The sequence below is a fragment of the Impatiens glandulifera genome, chromosome 1, assembly GCF_907164915.1.
Source record: "Impatiens glandulifera chromosome 1, dImpGla2.1, whole genome shotgun sequence".
NCBI lineage: Eukaryota > Viridiplantae > Streptophyta > Magnoliopsida > Ericales > Balsaminaceae > Impatiens > Impatiens glandulifera.
This window is the reverse complement of record NC_061862.1, coordinates 109,046,667-109,064,507: the sequence shown is the minus strand read 5'-3', so window position 1 is coordinate 109,064,507 and position 17,841 is coordinate 109,046,667. Positions and strand designations below refer to the sequence as shown.

The 17,841-nt window shown below is 30.9% G+C and overlaps 1 protein-coding gene and 1 pseudogene across 1 annotated transcript; both read left to right on the top strand.

Annotated features, from left to right (window-relative positions):
• Positions 1-8,949: 8,949 nt before the first annotated feature.
• Positions 8,950-13,052, top strand: LOC124919536 (carotenoid 9,10(9',10')-cleavage dioxygenase 1). Its single transcript, XM_047459795.1, has 14 exons — positions 8,950-9,258; positions 9,338-9,408; positions 9,519-9,533; positions 9,673-9,784; positions 9,912-10,011; positions 10,147-10,209; positions 11,052-11,162; positions 11,248-11,432; positions 11,534-11,672; positions 11,863-11,980; positions 12,064-12,165; positions 12,251-12,502; positions 12,626-12,737; positions 12,833-13,052. Exons 1-14 carry the CDS (start codon positions 9,037-9,039, stop codon positions 12,860-12,862), a joined length of 1,632 nt encoding a protein of 543 aa, XP_047315751.1. The 5' UTR covers positions 8,950-9,036; the 3' UTR covers positions 12,863-13,052.
• A 1,122-nt stretch (positions 13,053-14,174) lies between these two features.
• Positions 14,175-15,078, top strand: LOC124939998 (annotated as a pseudogene).
• The last annotated feature ends 2,763 nt before the right edge of the window (positions 15,079-17,841 follow it).

Genomic DNA, 17,841 nt, shown 5'->3' with positions numbered 1-17,841 from the left:
TAAATCCTTTTAGGCTTGTGATAAAATGTCAACATGAGATTTTTATTTGGGATTCGAATATTGGTACACATATTTATTGTATTTGTTATTTGTTATTTTTCAATGATTAAACTACTAAATCGACTGAACCGATTTTATAACCAACAAATCTGAACTGACCATTGTTGTCACATTGAGAAAATATCCTCTTCTATCCTAGCGGTAACAAGATGTGGATATCCCTAGCCTCCTTGAGAGGTCTTGAGTTTGAGTCATCAGGTGTTTGCGGGCTATGTACTTAACTCCCTTGTGTCCACACTTTTACAAATTCCCAAAACAAAATCTGAACCGATGTTTAACCATCAACCAACGTATGAAGATTTTAAAAAACTGACACCAATGGTTGTGATGAAATGTTCGGTAAAAGATTAACCAAATCGAACCGCTTACACCCATACCTAATACCAGATTGTCACAATAGTTGATTTTGGTCTACAACTACACATTATTAATGTATCAATGGATAGTTGTTGCTCAACATATTAAGTTGATGATTGATCTCACAATGGATGAGTTTGGTCGATAGTCATCATCTAATCGATATATTATAGGTACCCAATTGTCACAGTAGTTGATTTTGGACGACAACCACTCATTATCAACATACCTGATACCCAATTGTCATAGTAATTGATTTTGGTTGACAATTACACAAGATCGGTGTACTTAATTAATCCTGTAATGGTTGATTTTGGTCGACAATCATTACGTATTAATACATCAAAATAACACATGATTATCATAACGTTGACTAATTTTGGTTAACAATGCGTTATCTGATCATTGTGTTATAGGTAATTGTCATTGTGGTTGATTTTAGTCGACAACCACATCATAATCGGAATATTGGATACTTGATTGTCATAGTAGTTGAATTTGGTCAATAACCACACATTAATAATGTAACTAATAGTCGTTGTTGGACAAATCAAATTGATGATTAATCCTGCAATGACATATTTTAGTCGATAGTCATTGCATATTAATGCACTTAATGAACGCACAATTACGATTTTGACAGCTCGAATCTTGATAATTATTCTCTAACTCGATAGTTATCCCCAACGATTTTTTGATCATTGTACGATTTTGAATTATGATCATTTTTCATAGTATTTGACTCCTACTAGGGTTATTTCAAAACAATGTGTTCTTAGACGTCTCACAACGAATTTATTGGAGGATGATACATCTATAAATGCCTTACAACGCACCCTTGGAGAATGATGCATCTGTAGATGTCTTATAACGCGTCTTAGGAGGATATTACATCACATAAATGTCTTTCAAACAAGCTAGAAGAATTTAAAGTCCCGACTTTTTACCCAACTACAAATTAGCTCCTAAAAAAATTTTCATGTCAATATTGACCACAAGCTAAAAAGGCTTTGAAGTTTTGACTTTTGACCCAACTATGGATTAACTTTGACCGAGCTATAAAAGCTTGTAAGGTTTGGCGTTTGACCCAACAACGGGTTAGCTTTGATCACAAGCTAAAAATTCTTTTTTAAGGTCTGGCATTTGACCTTGCAAATGTTATCTTTGACCACAATATAATAAAGTCTTTTTAAGGTTTGACTTTTGACCTAACATGTTACCTTTGATCATAAGCTAAGAAGGTCTTGATGGAGTCGCGCAACCTTGCGGTCTTAGGTGAACTTCATGAACTCATAATTCAGGCAAATGTTAATCCTAAAATAGATTGTCTCAAGAATTACATTTTAATTTTTTCCTCTCTTCGAAAATGCCCCTAGTATCAGACTAGGGGATATTATTATTTTGTTTGAAATTCCCCTAGTATGAGACTATGGGACTTTTTTCCTAATATGTGTTTTTTCAAAATTCCTCTAGTGTCGGACTATGAGATTTTATTCACGAGACATATTTTCGAAGTGCCCCTAATATTGAATTAGAGGATTCTTTTCATGAAATGCATTTTTTGTCAAATGCCCTTACTATCAAACTAGGGGTTTAATGCATGACCTGAAAGTTCGAAAGAGACTTTGATCATTTCATTCAATCAATTGATTTTAGATTGAAAAAAAATCGGTTTTTAAGACTATGTGCCTTCGTCCTTTTAATTACCTTCATAACTCATCTTTTTTTTGTTTTTTTATCCTTCTCCTTTTTTTTAAACGAAGAAGTCATCATTAGCTGATTCATATTTGTATGCAAACAGTTGCTCAATATTTGTTTCTTTTTACGCTCGACATTGAATATTGAGGGTTTGTCTTGGATCCTAGTTTGGCACCACGTTTTTCGAAATTTCAACATATCATGTCCCTCTTTTCTTTTTAGAGAAATATTTAGACCTCTTGGTTCAAAGAAGTTTCGTCGTGCTTTAGGTATATTTGGTAGAATTAATACATCTAGAGAATGCCCAGTGGTAATTTCAATATCCTAACCACTGTGAGTAAATTGTTTTAGCAACTGAGGCGTATCTGATAGAATTGATACATCTAACAAATACCCGATGGTGATTTCAATACCTTAAGTAACACAAAAAAAATCTTGTTTTTTTTGCATCATTTAGCAGAATCGATACATCTAGCAAATACCCGATTGTGATTTCCATGCCTTAACCTTAATGAATGTTTTCGCTCACTATTCAATCTCCTTTCTTCTTTTCAATTGGAAAATAGGATAATCCTTCTAGTTTACATGACTTCAAGCTAGGATCTTATTTTTTCTCCTTCGCTTCCTTTGATGAAATATTTTAGAAACAGTAGGATACAAATATGAATTTAGTCGGACAACCTCTTTGTTCCAATTTTAATTCATTGTAGAAAGATTATTTTTCTTATGAAGCGAATAATCAGTTCAGGAATTTCATCTTCCAAGCTTACTCGTTTCATGTATCCTTGTCCACCTTGACGAAAATGTATCATGATCTCCTTCACTTCTATCGAGTAAAGACAAATGATGATTTTTTGTTTATGACCAACTATAAGGACTATTCTTCCTATATATCCTCTTTGGGCGGAGAAATTATGCTCAGATGTAGTTTGATGCATGAAAAATCAATTTGAAAACTCCCCAAGTGAAAATAACTCTTTTGTTTGTTTTTTATTTCCATTTTTATGTTAATAAAAATGCCCATAGTATTGACGTATGGTTTTGTAGAATTTTGGTGAAACACACCTTTTGTTTTATTCGAAATTCTTGAACTTTTAGGGCGATCCTCAATTTTAAAAAAATAAGGTTTCATTACACGATCGTTAATCCCGAGATACATATACATCAAATTCCCTTTTCTTTGGATCAGACATAATACTTTTTGAGAGCATCTAGATTGAAGGAAGCCGAGAATTCTTCTCCGTTGAGCATGGACAACCTCCTTGCTCTACTTGACAAGATCTGTTTAATGATGTATGGAGCCTCCCACTTAGGTTGGAACTTTCCTCTTTGATCCACAATCTCTTTAGTCTTTTGTAGAACTAAAACTCACTCTCCTAAGGTCTTATATTTTTATTGAATACATTCGACATCCTTTTCTGGTAAACTTGTGTTACAAAAGGCGTTTAATCTTTTATCCTCCATCATCGCAAGTTGATCATACCAAGACTTTACCTAATCTTCTCTAATAACCTGACTTTCATGAATCACTCTAAGAGTAAACATCTCAATTTCAATCGATTGAACCACCTCCATTAAGGTGGGATCGTTATTTTAAAAAGTTTATCGATGTTAAAACATTTTAATCTCATCTTTTAAGGTAGGATCGTGCTATCCGAAATTGGCCGAACCATCCCTTGCCTTCCTCTCAAATCCCGAATGGGATGAGAAACCGAAATGGTAGACTTGACTTGTGCACTGTTTTAGAAAAATGTTTTAATTGATTACTTTGACAAGTATCATGGTTTACCTTCCTCTCGGATCTCGAAAAATAATATTAGGATACAACTCACTCGGGAGTTGTCTCACCAAAATTGAGATGTGAAACCAAAATAGATTTTAGCATAAGTTAGACATACTTTTGGCTCTCTTTTAAGAGTCATCACTTAGTATGCTCCAAGAGAAACTAAAAAATATAAATTTTAGAATTTTTTTGGATTCGGTGATTGGTAACGTGTGGGAAAGGACCAATTGTCTAAATGGACAGTCTGTACTATGAAATAGTTAGTCTTTCAAAACGCGAAGAATTATGACACTTTTATCCTGATTCTAAACCTGAGTTATTCATCTAAGGATATAACCTACGTCTAAAGGGGACACGCTTATTCCATTCTTATAGGATGTCTAAGATCTCAAGGAGTCATAAATGTATATAGACTAAGACATTTCATTAGATTAAAATTTCAATTAGTTTAGACGAGTTACCTGCATTAATGTAGGTGATAAATATGGACCGAAAATTGATAAATGGTTTTGGTTGGAAATGGCTTAAACCTGTAATGTGTCCAAAAATTGAGGTTAGTACATAAAAATTCATAAATAATTTGAGGATTGTTGTGGAATTTTTCTCATATTATTTGAACACATAGCACAAGTTATAGACATTACAAGTTAGGCAAAATAAGATAAAAATGACCAAACTGCTACTCCTAAACGGAATTTTCGAGTTCCATAAAATGTAGAAAATTATCTTGAGTCGTTTTCTAATTTTTTTTTTTCGGATTTTGTAAAAATGTTTAGATCCTCCTTATATCAAAAATAGTTTAAAATATTAATGTTGTCAAACAAATGAATCTTAGGACAGAACTAGTTTAGCTAACTTAAGTGTGAACCGACTACTCACTAGTCAACAATGCATAATCATATAATGAAGCAGAGTTCATTCTCTTCATTAGCCTCCATTTTGATTTTATTTTTAGTAAATTGTCACAAATTATCATAAACTCTAGTTGCATTCACTATTTAGAAACGGGTTAGTCTGGAGCTGGGTCTGAATCTGAATTTGGCTGAGAAATCAATAAATAATTTTTATTTTATTGCATTTGGTATGAGTGTAACTGGAAATGTTTTTTAATTTATATGTTTAGTTGAAATGTATATTAATTTTATATTTATTATATTATTTATAGTTTAAAAATATATTTTTATTTATTTAATTAGAAATGCTAAAATTTAATTATAATTGAATTATACAATCAAAATAATTTAATTGTTTAAGATAATATTTTATTATATTTAAGATTTTTAATGCAAATTAATAATAACCGAGAAACATAATTTGCTAATGTGTTTATTCACTACGTCGCCACAATTTGAATGCTAAAGAAAGAATCTCTAAATGCACTTATTTTCTCTCCTTCATCACCATGAATATTCTCTTGCACATCACAATATTATCATCACCATCGTTATCTTCGTCGCTAGAGTTGTAGTTTTTGTCTTTACCATCGTCATCTCCATCTTCGTCAACAGCATGACATTAGAAACCTAGAGAAGATTATGCAAATATATATGACTTGCGTACCCTAAATTATTTTCTTAATTTAAAAAAATTAGGTGTTGACTTTATAGTAGTGAGGTTTATTATTAATAAAAAAAATAAAAAATTTATATCAACCCTCCATTAAAATTTATCCCTCTCATATCTAAGAGCTTTTGACGCTTAATTTTTTATATCATTTAAAAAAAATCCCCACCTAAAATCACATTTAAATTATTATTTAAATCATTGTTGAATATGTTATGTAGTATCGAGGGGTGAGTTAACGGATAAACTCAACCCGTATTACTTAATTCATATTCAACCCAAATTAAATTTACCCAATCCATAACCCAACTCATATTATTTACTAATATGGGTTACGTATGGGTTGAGTTGGGTAACTCAAATTATTTTTTTATTTTTTCGTTTAACATGTATTTGACTAATTTAATACATTTTTATTCGTTTAACACGTTTTTGACATGTTTAACACGTTTTTAACATTTCAAACATGTTTTCAACGTTTTTCACGTTTTTGGCACATTTTGACACGTTTAACATGTTTTTGACACGTTTAATACATTTTTTACATGTTTTTCACATTTAACACGTTGAACACGTTTTTCATGATTTTAGTATGTTTAACACGTTTATGACATATTTGACACGTTTTTTACGATTACGACATATTTAACACATTTTGACACATTTTTCACGTTTTTGGCACGTTTAACACGTTTTGACACGGTTAACATGTTTTTTACGTTTTCACGTTTTCACGTTTTTTACACGTTTAGCATGTTTTTAACATGTTTAACACGTTTTCACGTTTTTGGAACGTTTAACGCTTTTTGACACGTTTAACGTGTTTTTGACATGTTTAACACGTTTTTGGCAAGTTTTGACATGTTTAACACGTTTTTGACACGTTTAACACGTGTTCACATTTTTGACACGTTTAACATGCCAAAACGTAAAAAAACGTGTTAAACATGCCAAAAACGTAAAAAAATGTGTTAAACATGTCAAAAACGTGTTAAACGTGTTAAACGTGCCAAAATGTGTTAAAACTTATCAAAATGTGTTATCGTGCAAAAAACATGTTAAACATGTCAAAAATATGTTAAATGTGTAAAAACATGTTTAACGTGTTAAAATGTCAAAAACGTGTTAAAAATGGCAAAAATGTGCCAGAAACGTGAAAAACGTACTAAAACGTATTAAATATGCTAAAATGTGTGAAATGAATCAAAAACGTGTTAAATGTGCTCAACATGTCAAAAACGTGTTAAACGTGTCAAAATGTGAAAAATGTGTAAACATGTGAAAAACGTGTTAAACATGTCAAAAATATATTAAACGTGTTAAACTTATTAAAAACGTGAAAAATGTTAAACGTGTTAAACATATCAAAAACGTGTTAAAATGTCAAAAACGTGTTAAACGTGCCAAAAACGTAAAAATCGTGTTAGATTTGTCAAAAATGTGTTAAACGTGTTAAACATGTCAAAAACATCTTAAACTTGTCAAAAATGTGAAAAACGTGTTAAACTTGTGAAAAACATGTTAAACGTGACAAAAACGTGTTAAACGTGACAAAAACGTGTTAAACGTGTTATTAGTGTGAAAATGTGTTAAACATGTCAAAAACGTGTTAAACGTGCCAAAAATATGAAAATGTGTTAAACGTTTAAAAAACGTGTTATGAGTGTGGAAATGTGTTAAACGTGTGAAAAACGTGTTAAACATGTAAAAAATGTGTTCAACTTGAAGTTGAAAGATGATTAGTTTATATTGGATTAATAATAGAGAATTAAATTAAATTTATATAATTTGGGTAATTTGGGTAAACCCAAATTATGTTTACCCTACCTAACTCATACTCAACCCAATCCAAATTAACTTACCCAAATTAATATTTTGAGTTAGGGATGAATTTGGGTAAATCTAAATAATGCTCATTCCTACCCTAGTAGTACCAACTATGGTATGGTTGTTACATTTGAATATTATGATACTTCCACTAAAAAACAGATCTGAGATAATGAATTTGGTGTTTTTGACTCATTAATATGTATAATGATACATAATATTTCAGCTTATAAATCAAACAAAAATTTTAGAATAACCAAATATTTTTCAATCTTAGTCTACTATCAAATTCATTCTTATTCAAACTCTAGCATTCAAACCAAATATCTCCCTAAATTGTTACTATAATATTAATTAACATTCTAAATTCCTATCATGAATTTAAAAAAAAAAAAATACATTTGCATATTTTTAAAAATAATTAGGCATTTCAATTCGATAAATAATGAGACTGAAATAATGAACCATATAAGATTGCAAATGTAAGGAAAAGGAAAACATCTCAACAAACAATTAATTAGACCCAAAATATATAATATATATTATCTCAAGTCTGACATTGAATTTCAGAACTAAATAAATTGAAAGATTATAGTGTTGTTGCATTCACAATAAGAAAAAAATTCAAAAGTGTTAATTTTTATTATCATTTAAATAATTAATTTTATTAATAAGTTAAAAAAAATTAATTTAATCATCATATTTTGTATTTGTAATAATATATAATATATAATTGATTTAAAATTTATTAAAATTGAACCATTTGAAATTAAAATGTTATCCATAATAAAATATTAATAATATATCACTTAATGAAAATATTGTCAAACTAATTATGTAATTTTAAAAAATTATATAAAAATTATAAAATTATAAAAAAAAGTTTGATAATTTGTCTATGTAAATTATTTAAAAATCACTTTTCTTTTAACTTTTCACTTAAAAAGTTTTATTTATTTTAATCACATATTTTATTCCAAATAAAAATAAAAAATCACTCTACTTTTTATTCTGACAACTCTTAAAATATTTTTAACAGTGATTATTACAAAATACATAGTTTTCAAAAACAAATTCCACAGCCACAATCAAATTTCAAGCTATTTTTCTTCTTCAAAAAATAAGCTCAAAATGTCTTTACATAACCTAGTAGATTAATTAAAAAAAACATTTAATAATAATTAATTAATCTCTATAAAATAAATTGAGTATATTGAAAATTAATAGTTTATCTAGATTCATAATATTTGAAACTTTATAATAAAAATAAAAGTGATTCTTTCTTATTTGTCTTTTTTTGCTAAATAGTTATCAATATTACTTTTTTATCAAATTACCTTATCAATAACTTTTAATTATATATAATTTTTAATATTTTTAAAATGATTCTTGTTTATCTTATGTTGATTTTTTTTATTAAAATAAAAAAAAATAAATAAAAGACTTAAATGTAGATATTTTAGTTATCTATTTATTTGGATTTATGAAATTCCACAAAAAAAAAAAAAATTGTACCCGCCAAATTGTGCCACGTTGCGCAGTTATCGACAAAAGACAGAATTTTGTCCGTTTGAGCAACTGAAGAAGATGGACTCTCTATCTATCTTCTAACGACGGCACAAAGACGCCTTTTTTACCTTCCATTTGTTTAATCAAACAATATTCTCTTTCATCTATCTATCTACATATATAAAGACAGTATTGGTTCACTTTTGAGAAGTGGGTGGAATCACTGAGCGAAGATAACAATGGGGCAGAAAGAAAACGACGAGAGAATCGATGGTGGGGTGGTGTTGGTAAACCCTAAGCCTCAAAATGGAATCGCTGCTAAGGCAATTGATTTGTTGGAGAAGTTGTTTGTCAAGTTTATGCATGATTCAAAGCAGCCTCTTCATTATCTATCCGGCAATTTTGCTCCTGTCGATGAGACTCCGCCTTGCAAGGATCTTCCCGTTGTGGGTTATCTTCCGGTGAGTTTTACATCTATTTTTATATCAGTTATCTGTTTAGTATCATTTCCGTTGATGGGTATTTGTTCTTTCCTTCTAGGATTGTTTGAATGGTGAATTTGTTCGGGTTGGACCTAACGCTAAGTTTGCCCCTGTTGCTGGATACCATTGGTAAGTTGTTCTTTTTCTTTCTACCAATTACATTTGGTAGTGATTTGAATACTAAATTTGCTCTTCTTCTTTCATCTGAAGAGATTTTATTGTGTTTGATGCATTTGCAGGTTTGATGGTGATGGGTGAGTTTTCCTTTTCCTTCTATGTCTTGGTCTTAATTTGATCAAACTTCTTTGTTAATAAATTGGGCTGCTAGAATTCTTTCCATCAAATCTAGTAGTCTTAAAGTATGCAGTCTAATTAGGATTTTCACATGATTAGTATGATTCATGGCTTGCGCATAAAAGATGGAAAAGCATCATATGTATCTCGTTATGTTAAGACATCACGCCTGAAACAAGAAGGGTTTTTTGGAGGATCCAAGTTCATGAAGGTGCGCATCTGAACTGTCGTAAATTTCACAATCATACTATTTCTATAGTCATTTACTTCTCATCGAAAAAGTGTATGTTGAATACATCATGAATCGTGTTTTATTTCTGTATAAAACCAATTTGCAGATTGGAGATCTTAAGGGCTTCTTTGGATTAATCATGGTTAACATACAACTGCTGCGTGCGAAGCTGAAAGTATTAGATCTTTCGTATGGAAATTCAACAGGTAGTTCAGTAAACACATGTACCGTTGTTATTGATTTTTTTCGTGTATTATCACATATAGGATTTATAATTGATTTTGCTTATAACTTGTTAGTGCGACACTATAGTGAAAACTCATCATTTTCTTATTCTTCAGCGAATACTGCGTTGGTATATCACCATGGCAAGCTATTAGCTTTGTCAGAGGCAGATAAGCCATGTAAGTTCCCTATCCTCAAAACATCCACATTCTTAATGTTCATAAATATTTGCTAATTTTTGTTTGTTCATACTCACATATGATCTTTTTAATAATCCTTAGAAATATGGAACTCCAATCCGGAATAAAATAGGCTTACTCCTTTTTCAATTGAATCAAAATTCATAGACTTCGATTCATTTTGTAGGAGGATGGTCTTTCTGTAGATTTCTCTTACCCTATGTTTGGTTAAAGCTGAATTGGAATTGGAGGCTCCAATTCTATTGTTTGTTTAAGGAATTCAAGTTAGAGTTAGAATGTGCATAATTTGTTTAGGTGCAATTTCACTCTAATAATCTTCAAATTCCAATTTAGTATTCTCTCGCACAACCAATGCAGTCTTCCAACTATTTGTTAATTAGCTGAAATGAGTTTATATGCGGTTGTATGTTTTTAGGCTTTTAAAAGTGACAAATTGATAATTAAGTGAGTAGAGAGAAACTAAGAAAAAAAGCACAGATGTTAGTAACTTAGTATTATATTATTGTAGTGGTTTGTAATTTGCATCTGATGGTCATTTTAATGTTGGGAAGTTTGCACATAGACCACATTCAGTTTTTCATAAGAACTTGCAATTCTTCATTGATGACATTCTTCCAATAGAAGAAAAAAACAAACAAATCTCTTAAGAATTACAATTCAATGATTTCTCCAAACATATGAATTGAATTGAAATTCAATGTATGGAATTGGAATTGATATTCAAATTCTAATTCTAATTTCACTCATCCAAACATAGCCTAAGTGGTTCTTTTTGTTAGAATTTCTTTGAACTGAAATATCTTTTATGTTCCCTTATAAAGATGTTCTAAAAGTTCTGGAAGACGGAGATCTGCAGACTGTTGGTTTGCTGGATTATGACAAGAGATTGTCGCATTCTTTTACAGCTCATCCAAAGGTGGATCCGTTTACCGGTAAAATTCCCACATTACAAAAATCACTTTCAACTGTGTTTAATAACTGCAACTATATTTTAATTCAAGAGAATATTCCACTCAGGTGAAATGTTCACTTTTGGCTATTCACATACGGCACCATATGTTACATATCGAGTTATTTCCAAGGATGGCTTCATGCATGATCCTGTTCCCATAACAATTCCAGCACCTATAATGATGCACGACTTTGCAATCACTGAAAGTTATGCTATTTTCTTGGATCTTCCTTTGTACTTCAAACCAAAGGTATGTTTTACATTTTCACAAATAAAAAAGGTTTTCATTTCAGAACTATATAGTTATAGAATACACTTTTTTTGACATAATCCTGATGCAATTTTTTTCAGGAAATGGTTAAGGAAAATAAACTAATTTTTTCATTTGATGAGACTAAAAAAGCCCGATTTGGTGTACTTCCTCGATATGCTAAGAATGAACTCCTGATTAAATGGTTTGAGCTTCCAAATTGCTTTATCTTCCATAATGGTAAGCTTTTGCTTGATGCGATTTTTATTCCAAAGTGGATTGTGACGGAACATGACAGATAATAGACAACAGAAAAGAAAATGGGAAATACTTTCTTCTTTGTTTTAAAATCATTGTTCTCATATAGTAGTTTTGACCTATAACATACAGAGTTAATAGTTATGTTTGATTGAAATTTTCATATTTTCAGCCAATGCTTGGGAGGAAGGTGACGAAGTTGTCTTGATCGCTTGCCGACTCGAAAAACCAGACTTGGACATGATTAGCGGGAGTGTCAAAGGAAAACTTGATAATTTTAGTAATGAACTGTAAGAGATTGCAAACTCTTTGAATATAATTACATCATAAATAACACTAATCTCCTTGATTTTCTTATATTATATTTTACTAGGTACGAAATGAGATTCAACATGAAAAATGGTTTGGCTTCTCAAAGAAAATTATCTGCCCCTTCTGTTGATTTTCCAAGGGTGAATGAGAGCTATACTGGAAGGCAAGAATTTACTATATGTTTATTCTTGGGTTATTCTTGGAAATATCTTTGTTCTTTCAAATTCATCTTGTCTATTTTGCAACAGGAAGCAGCGATATGTCTATGGAACCGTGCTTAACAGTATTGCCAAAGTGACTGGCATTGTCAAATTTGATTTGGAGGCAGAGCCAGAATCTGAAAAGGAAAATATTGAAGTTGGAGGAAATGTTCTAGGCCTGTTTGACTTGGGACCCAATAGATTCGGTTCAGAAGCAGTTTTTGTGCCTCGCCAACCTGGTATTACTTCTGAAGAAGATGATGGCTACTTGATATTCTTTGTTCATGATGAGGTCACTGGGTATGTAATTTCTAAATCATTTATTTGTAGTATACTACATAAGAGCTCCAATTGGGCTCATCACATCAAGCAGAGTGGTATGATTAAGTTGTTTTTGCTTTTTGTTTCGATCTGTGAATGCAGAAAATCGGCGATTAATGTGCTTGATGCTAAAACAATGTCGTCTGAGCCTGTTGCTGTTGTTGATTTGCCTCACAGGGTTCCTTATGGTTTCCATGCGTTCTTTGTAACTGAGGTCAGTTTGTCGCTTGTCTAGTTATTTATGGTATGATTGAATTTTCTGAAATGCAAGAAAGAACTGTCTTATGTTAAGACATTTGTGTTTAACAGGAACAACTACAAGAGCAAATGAAACTCTAGTTTGGTTTGCCTGATCTCCTCAATTTCAGATTACTAAAGGAATATTATTGTCCAATAATACATGATATATACTGTTTGGAACAATGGGTTTGAGGAATAAGATTTCTCTGAACAAAGAATTATTGTATTTTGACAACTCTTGTAGTAATTGTGGTGATGTCTTTGTTGCTAATAAATTCTTGCTCATTTGTTGTGATTTGAAATGCCCAGACAGTAATTAATATCTTTGTAACAAGTGATTAAGCCTTGTTTGGATCTAGTTTTGAAAAATTCTAGGACATGTTATACATAGAGAGATGAGTGTGATTCTTCATAGAATTCACAGTCCACACCAAACAAGGCCTAAGCTTCACTTTAAAAAATTATTATTATTGACCTTAGGATATGTTTGCTTATTTAGTTTTGATCGAAAAAATTTCAATAGCATAATTTAAAATTTATCAAAAAATTATTATTTTCATTTACTTTTTACCTAAAAAAAACTTTTATTTAATTCATCACATTCTACAATAAAAAATTTTAATTAATTTTTTATTTTAATATCCGCCTCTATTTTTTTCATAAATTGGGATTCGTATCCGATCCGGTATCCGACCACTATCCGATCCGAAAATACCGGATCGGCCAACCGGATACTCGCTGATCCGATTTTTTTCATATTTTTAATTTTTTTCATATGCTAGAAAATTGAAATTGTTCTATTAAGGATTTTAGTTATGAATAATGACGATTTGAGAATAGGTTCACAAATAGATCTAAAGGGAAATAGGAAGAAAAACAAATGGAAGAGACATATTTTTGTTTGGGTTTGTAATGGAAAATGGGAGAAAACATAAGGAAAAGAGAGATTTTGTATTTTTGTTTGGGTTTGTAAAGAGAAAAAGGAAGAGACAGATTTTTTTTTTTGTAATTGTTTATTAATATTTTTATTTGGGTTTGTAAAGAAAAACGGATCGGCTTCGGATATCCGAAATTCTTTTTGCCCGATTCGTATTCGATCCGGCGGATCGGATCTTTTGGCCACCCCCGTCTGACAGACTCGAACTCAGGACCTCATGGAGGTCTGAAGGATATCCACCCCTTGTTGCCGCTAGGCTAGAAGAAGTGATCGGTTTAATTTTTAACTTAATTAATATGATGTTTATTGACTATGTTCTTGCAAGACTTAATTAATAGGGTGTATATTAACTTAATTTGTTTTTGAGGGATAATGAAACTATTAGCAAAAATACTGACGAAGAAGATCAAGATGAGATTCTTCCTACTGTTCCTGAAATAAAGGTAAAATTGGAATTGAAACCAAGTAGTAGCCATGACAGAAGTTATTCACTCCCCTCAATCTTCATCCCCTTTTTCATTAACGTGTGCTCCCTCTTCTTCCCCTGTCATCAACAATGAAGTGGAGAGAGTTGAAGAGATGGAAGAAGTGGGTTCTAGGGTTACAATTGTTGATAATGGGGAAATTAAGAAAAGTGAAAGGGATCAATTGTCTCTATTAGCCCTTCTTCTTACTCTTTTCAGGAAATCTTTTTGGATTGCTTGCAAGACTGATGGAGAACTTTCTGGAGGAGGGATGGAGATTGGTTGGCCGACTAATGTGCATCATGTCGCACATGTTACATTTGATAGGTTCAATGGGTTCTTGGGTTTGCCAGATGAGTTTGATCCAGAAGTACCATGAAGGGCACCCAGCGCCAGCACAACTGTCTTTGGGGTTTCTACAGAATCGATGCAGTTGTCTTTCAATACCAGAGGAAATAGTGTGCCTGTAATACTTATTCTATTGCAAAGGTCTTTATGCTCAAGGTGGTCTACAGGCTGAAGGTATATTCAGAATAAACGCGGAAAACAGCGAGGAGGAATACGTTAGAGAACAGCTTAATAGAGGTATGGTTTCACAGGGGATTGACGTTCATTGTTTGGCTGGTCTTATCAAGGCTTGGTTTAGAGAACTCCCAACTGGGGTATTGGACTCTCTTTTGCCTGATGATGTAATGCAGTGTCGATCCGAGGAAGGCTGTGCTGATCTTGTGAGGCTTCTTCCCTTAACCGAAGCAGCTCTACTCGGTTGGGCTATTAATCTTATGGATGATGTTGTCGAGATGGAACATCCCAATAAGATGAATGCAAACAATATTGCTACGGTTTTTGCACCAAACATGACGCATATGGCAGATCCGTTGACGGCATTGATGTATGCAGTGCAAATCCATTAGACGAGAGTGGGAATCGTAGCCCTTCGCAGTCGTCTATCATGCTCCAGGGCCTTTAAAGTGCGTCTGAATGGAACGAACTTGGAAACACCACTGATGGGGAAGGAGGGCACAGTTACTCGACCACTTCCATGGAGGAATCTTATAAAGAATGCAATTCTCCTAAAAAAAAAAGCATTGATCGAGGCAATCAAGTGTTGTGAAAGATACTGTAAATGTGGATGTTGTTCAATTATAAGATAAGGGAAAGGGGATTACTAATTTGAGTCTTATTAATTCATTGCCTCAATGGATTGAAGCCGTGTATAAAGATTTTTTTGCGATCACCGAAAGAAATGGATTTGTCAACATAATTCATCAATACCAAAAAGAATGCTAAATGGGCTTTCTTTGAAAATGAAGAAAAAATAATTCACGATGATTGTTATGGATTGGACTAACGAAGATTGAGCTATCTATATTGAGTATTTCGGAAAAAAATGGAGCTCGCTGAATTGAGCTTGCTCGGCTGTCTATTTTGGTTAGCTGGAAAAAAATGGAACTTCCTGAATTGGGTTTGCTCGGCTGTCTAAATTGAATAGCTAAAAAATTAAAATTTGCTGAATTGGGTTGGCTGAAGACGATGGCTGGATGATCGTAGCTTGATATTTCATCGACTTATTTTGTTAAGGTGAAACTTTGTTTCTACTACGTTTCTCCTTGAGAGGAGAATGTAAAAATAATAACTAACAGTTTATTAAACCGTTAATTAGTTAGTAACTAATTAGTTAATTTGGTTAATTAGTTAATATTGAACTCTTATATAAGAGAGATAGGTAATTGTTTGAAAATAATTTTCAATAATACAATTTCAGTTTATATTTTTTTTTTTTTTTCAAAATTTTAACAAACAAGATTAAAGAAGCAGTCATGGATTTAGGTTAATGAATTTTATTTATAAGCTTTAATTTAATGCATATGTGTTAAAAGTCATTATTCATGTTTTGAATGGGTTAGAGAAGCTTTGAGTTTAGGGGGAGAATCGAAAATGGTGGAGGAGAGAGAATCGGATATAGTGGAAGAGAAGTAGTGTTAAAAGATTGATGAAGAAAAAATTGATGATATTTAAATATTATATAAAATAATAATAAATGAAATAAGTTAACAAACTTATATATAAATTAACATAGAGTTACTTTCAGAATTTTAAATATAACAAAATATGGTAAAAAGAGTTCTTAAAACAATATAAATTAAAAAATTCTAATAAAACTTTTTAACTATAATTTTAAATTTATCATTTATTCAATGTAATTTCAGAAAATAGGTATAGATAAAAAAAAAAAACAAATAAAAAGATGAGAATCTTATCACAATTTCAAATTTTTGTTTTTGTTAATGGATGAGGATCTTATCACAATTTTGTTATTCGATTGATGTCAATTGATGTCAGACAATTACATCTCATCATTACATTGAGTTTTATTAAAAAATAGCAGTGTTCTAAATAGTGGTTGAGTGTTCTAAATAGGGTCCAGACAACCGTTTAAATAGTTCTACACACTTGACTTATACATGAAACGGTCATTTAATTATTTATTATTTTTAATTAATTAATTTCTAATATTAATATATATATATATATATTTAATAAAAAGACTCTTTACTACTTATTTGTTTAAATCAATTTCAAAAACATGATACATCAAAAATGCAAATTTTGAATCCAATAATAATAGATTATAAATATTAATTTAAGCCTTGTTCGTATTTGAGTTTTCAAAATAACCCAACCAAATCAATTGTCACTTCACTCCCCTTCTCATCCTTCAAATCAATCAAATCATTTACTAAAATACTAAAATACTCTTAATTTTAAATTATAATTATTTATTTTATTTATATATATCAATACATTTTAAGTATTTTTATCAAAAAAACATCATCATTTCTTCAAAATTATCACCAATCATTACCAATAATCATTTTTCTCTCTTTCCATGTTATTTAAAATAACTGGACCGAACAAGTCCTTAGACTTTTGGTAAAATAGTAATAATAAAATATCTATATTATATTTATATTTAAATTTATAATTATATATTGATAATATTTCAACCTCTTTAACCAACACCATTTATAACACTAGAAAATAGACAGTTTACGACATATCGAGAAAAACAATTTGCATGGTCACTCATATCTCTGACTTGATGAATCCTCAAGAACATCAATAACACAAATTATGAATGCCAAGATGAGAACTGGCCTAGTTAAGAGAAGATAATGTTCATCTCATTGATATTGATGGAACATTTGTGACAATCAGAAGAGAGATGATAATGTTTCACTAGCAACCCAAAGAGCTTGTATGAATTATGATGGTGTTATTTAAGGGTTTTCAGAATTTTTTTACCAAAAACTTTCTTTGATGAAAAAATAAATTTTGAGAAATTTGATATATATATGGAATGGCTAGATTTTGAATAAAATCTCAAAAAACAGCAAAGAGCTCAAGAGTTAAACAAACTCTTTATAGCAAGATCAAATCATGAACAAAAAAACCAAGATTTAACATATCAAAAAAACATTGATACATCATATAGAGGCTCTCCAAACCCTTTAATCATCTTTCAAATAAACATATTCACCTCTAATACTTTGTTCAATTCATATATTTTGTTTGAATGAAAAATAACTCAGAGAAGAAAAACAGAGAAATGAAAGTCCTAAAAGAAGTCATATATTATATACCCTTCTTCAAGCTCAAAACATTGTGCAAAACAG

Bases quoted from the DNA above. Each gene is read 5' to 3' on its own strand.
- LOC124919536 (XM_047459795.1), top strand. From the start codon at position 9,037: ATGGGGCAGAAAGAAAACGACGAGAGAATCGATGGTGGGGTGGTGTTG. The intron at 9,785-9,911 runs GTGCGCATCTGA...ACCAATTTGCAG, and splicing joins GAGGATCCAAGTTCATGAAG to ATTGGAGATCTTAAGGGCTT. The intron at 11,981-12,063 runs GTAAGAGATTGC...ATATTTTACTAG, and splicing joins GATAATTTTAGTAATGAACT to GTACGAAATGAGATTCAACA.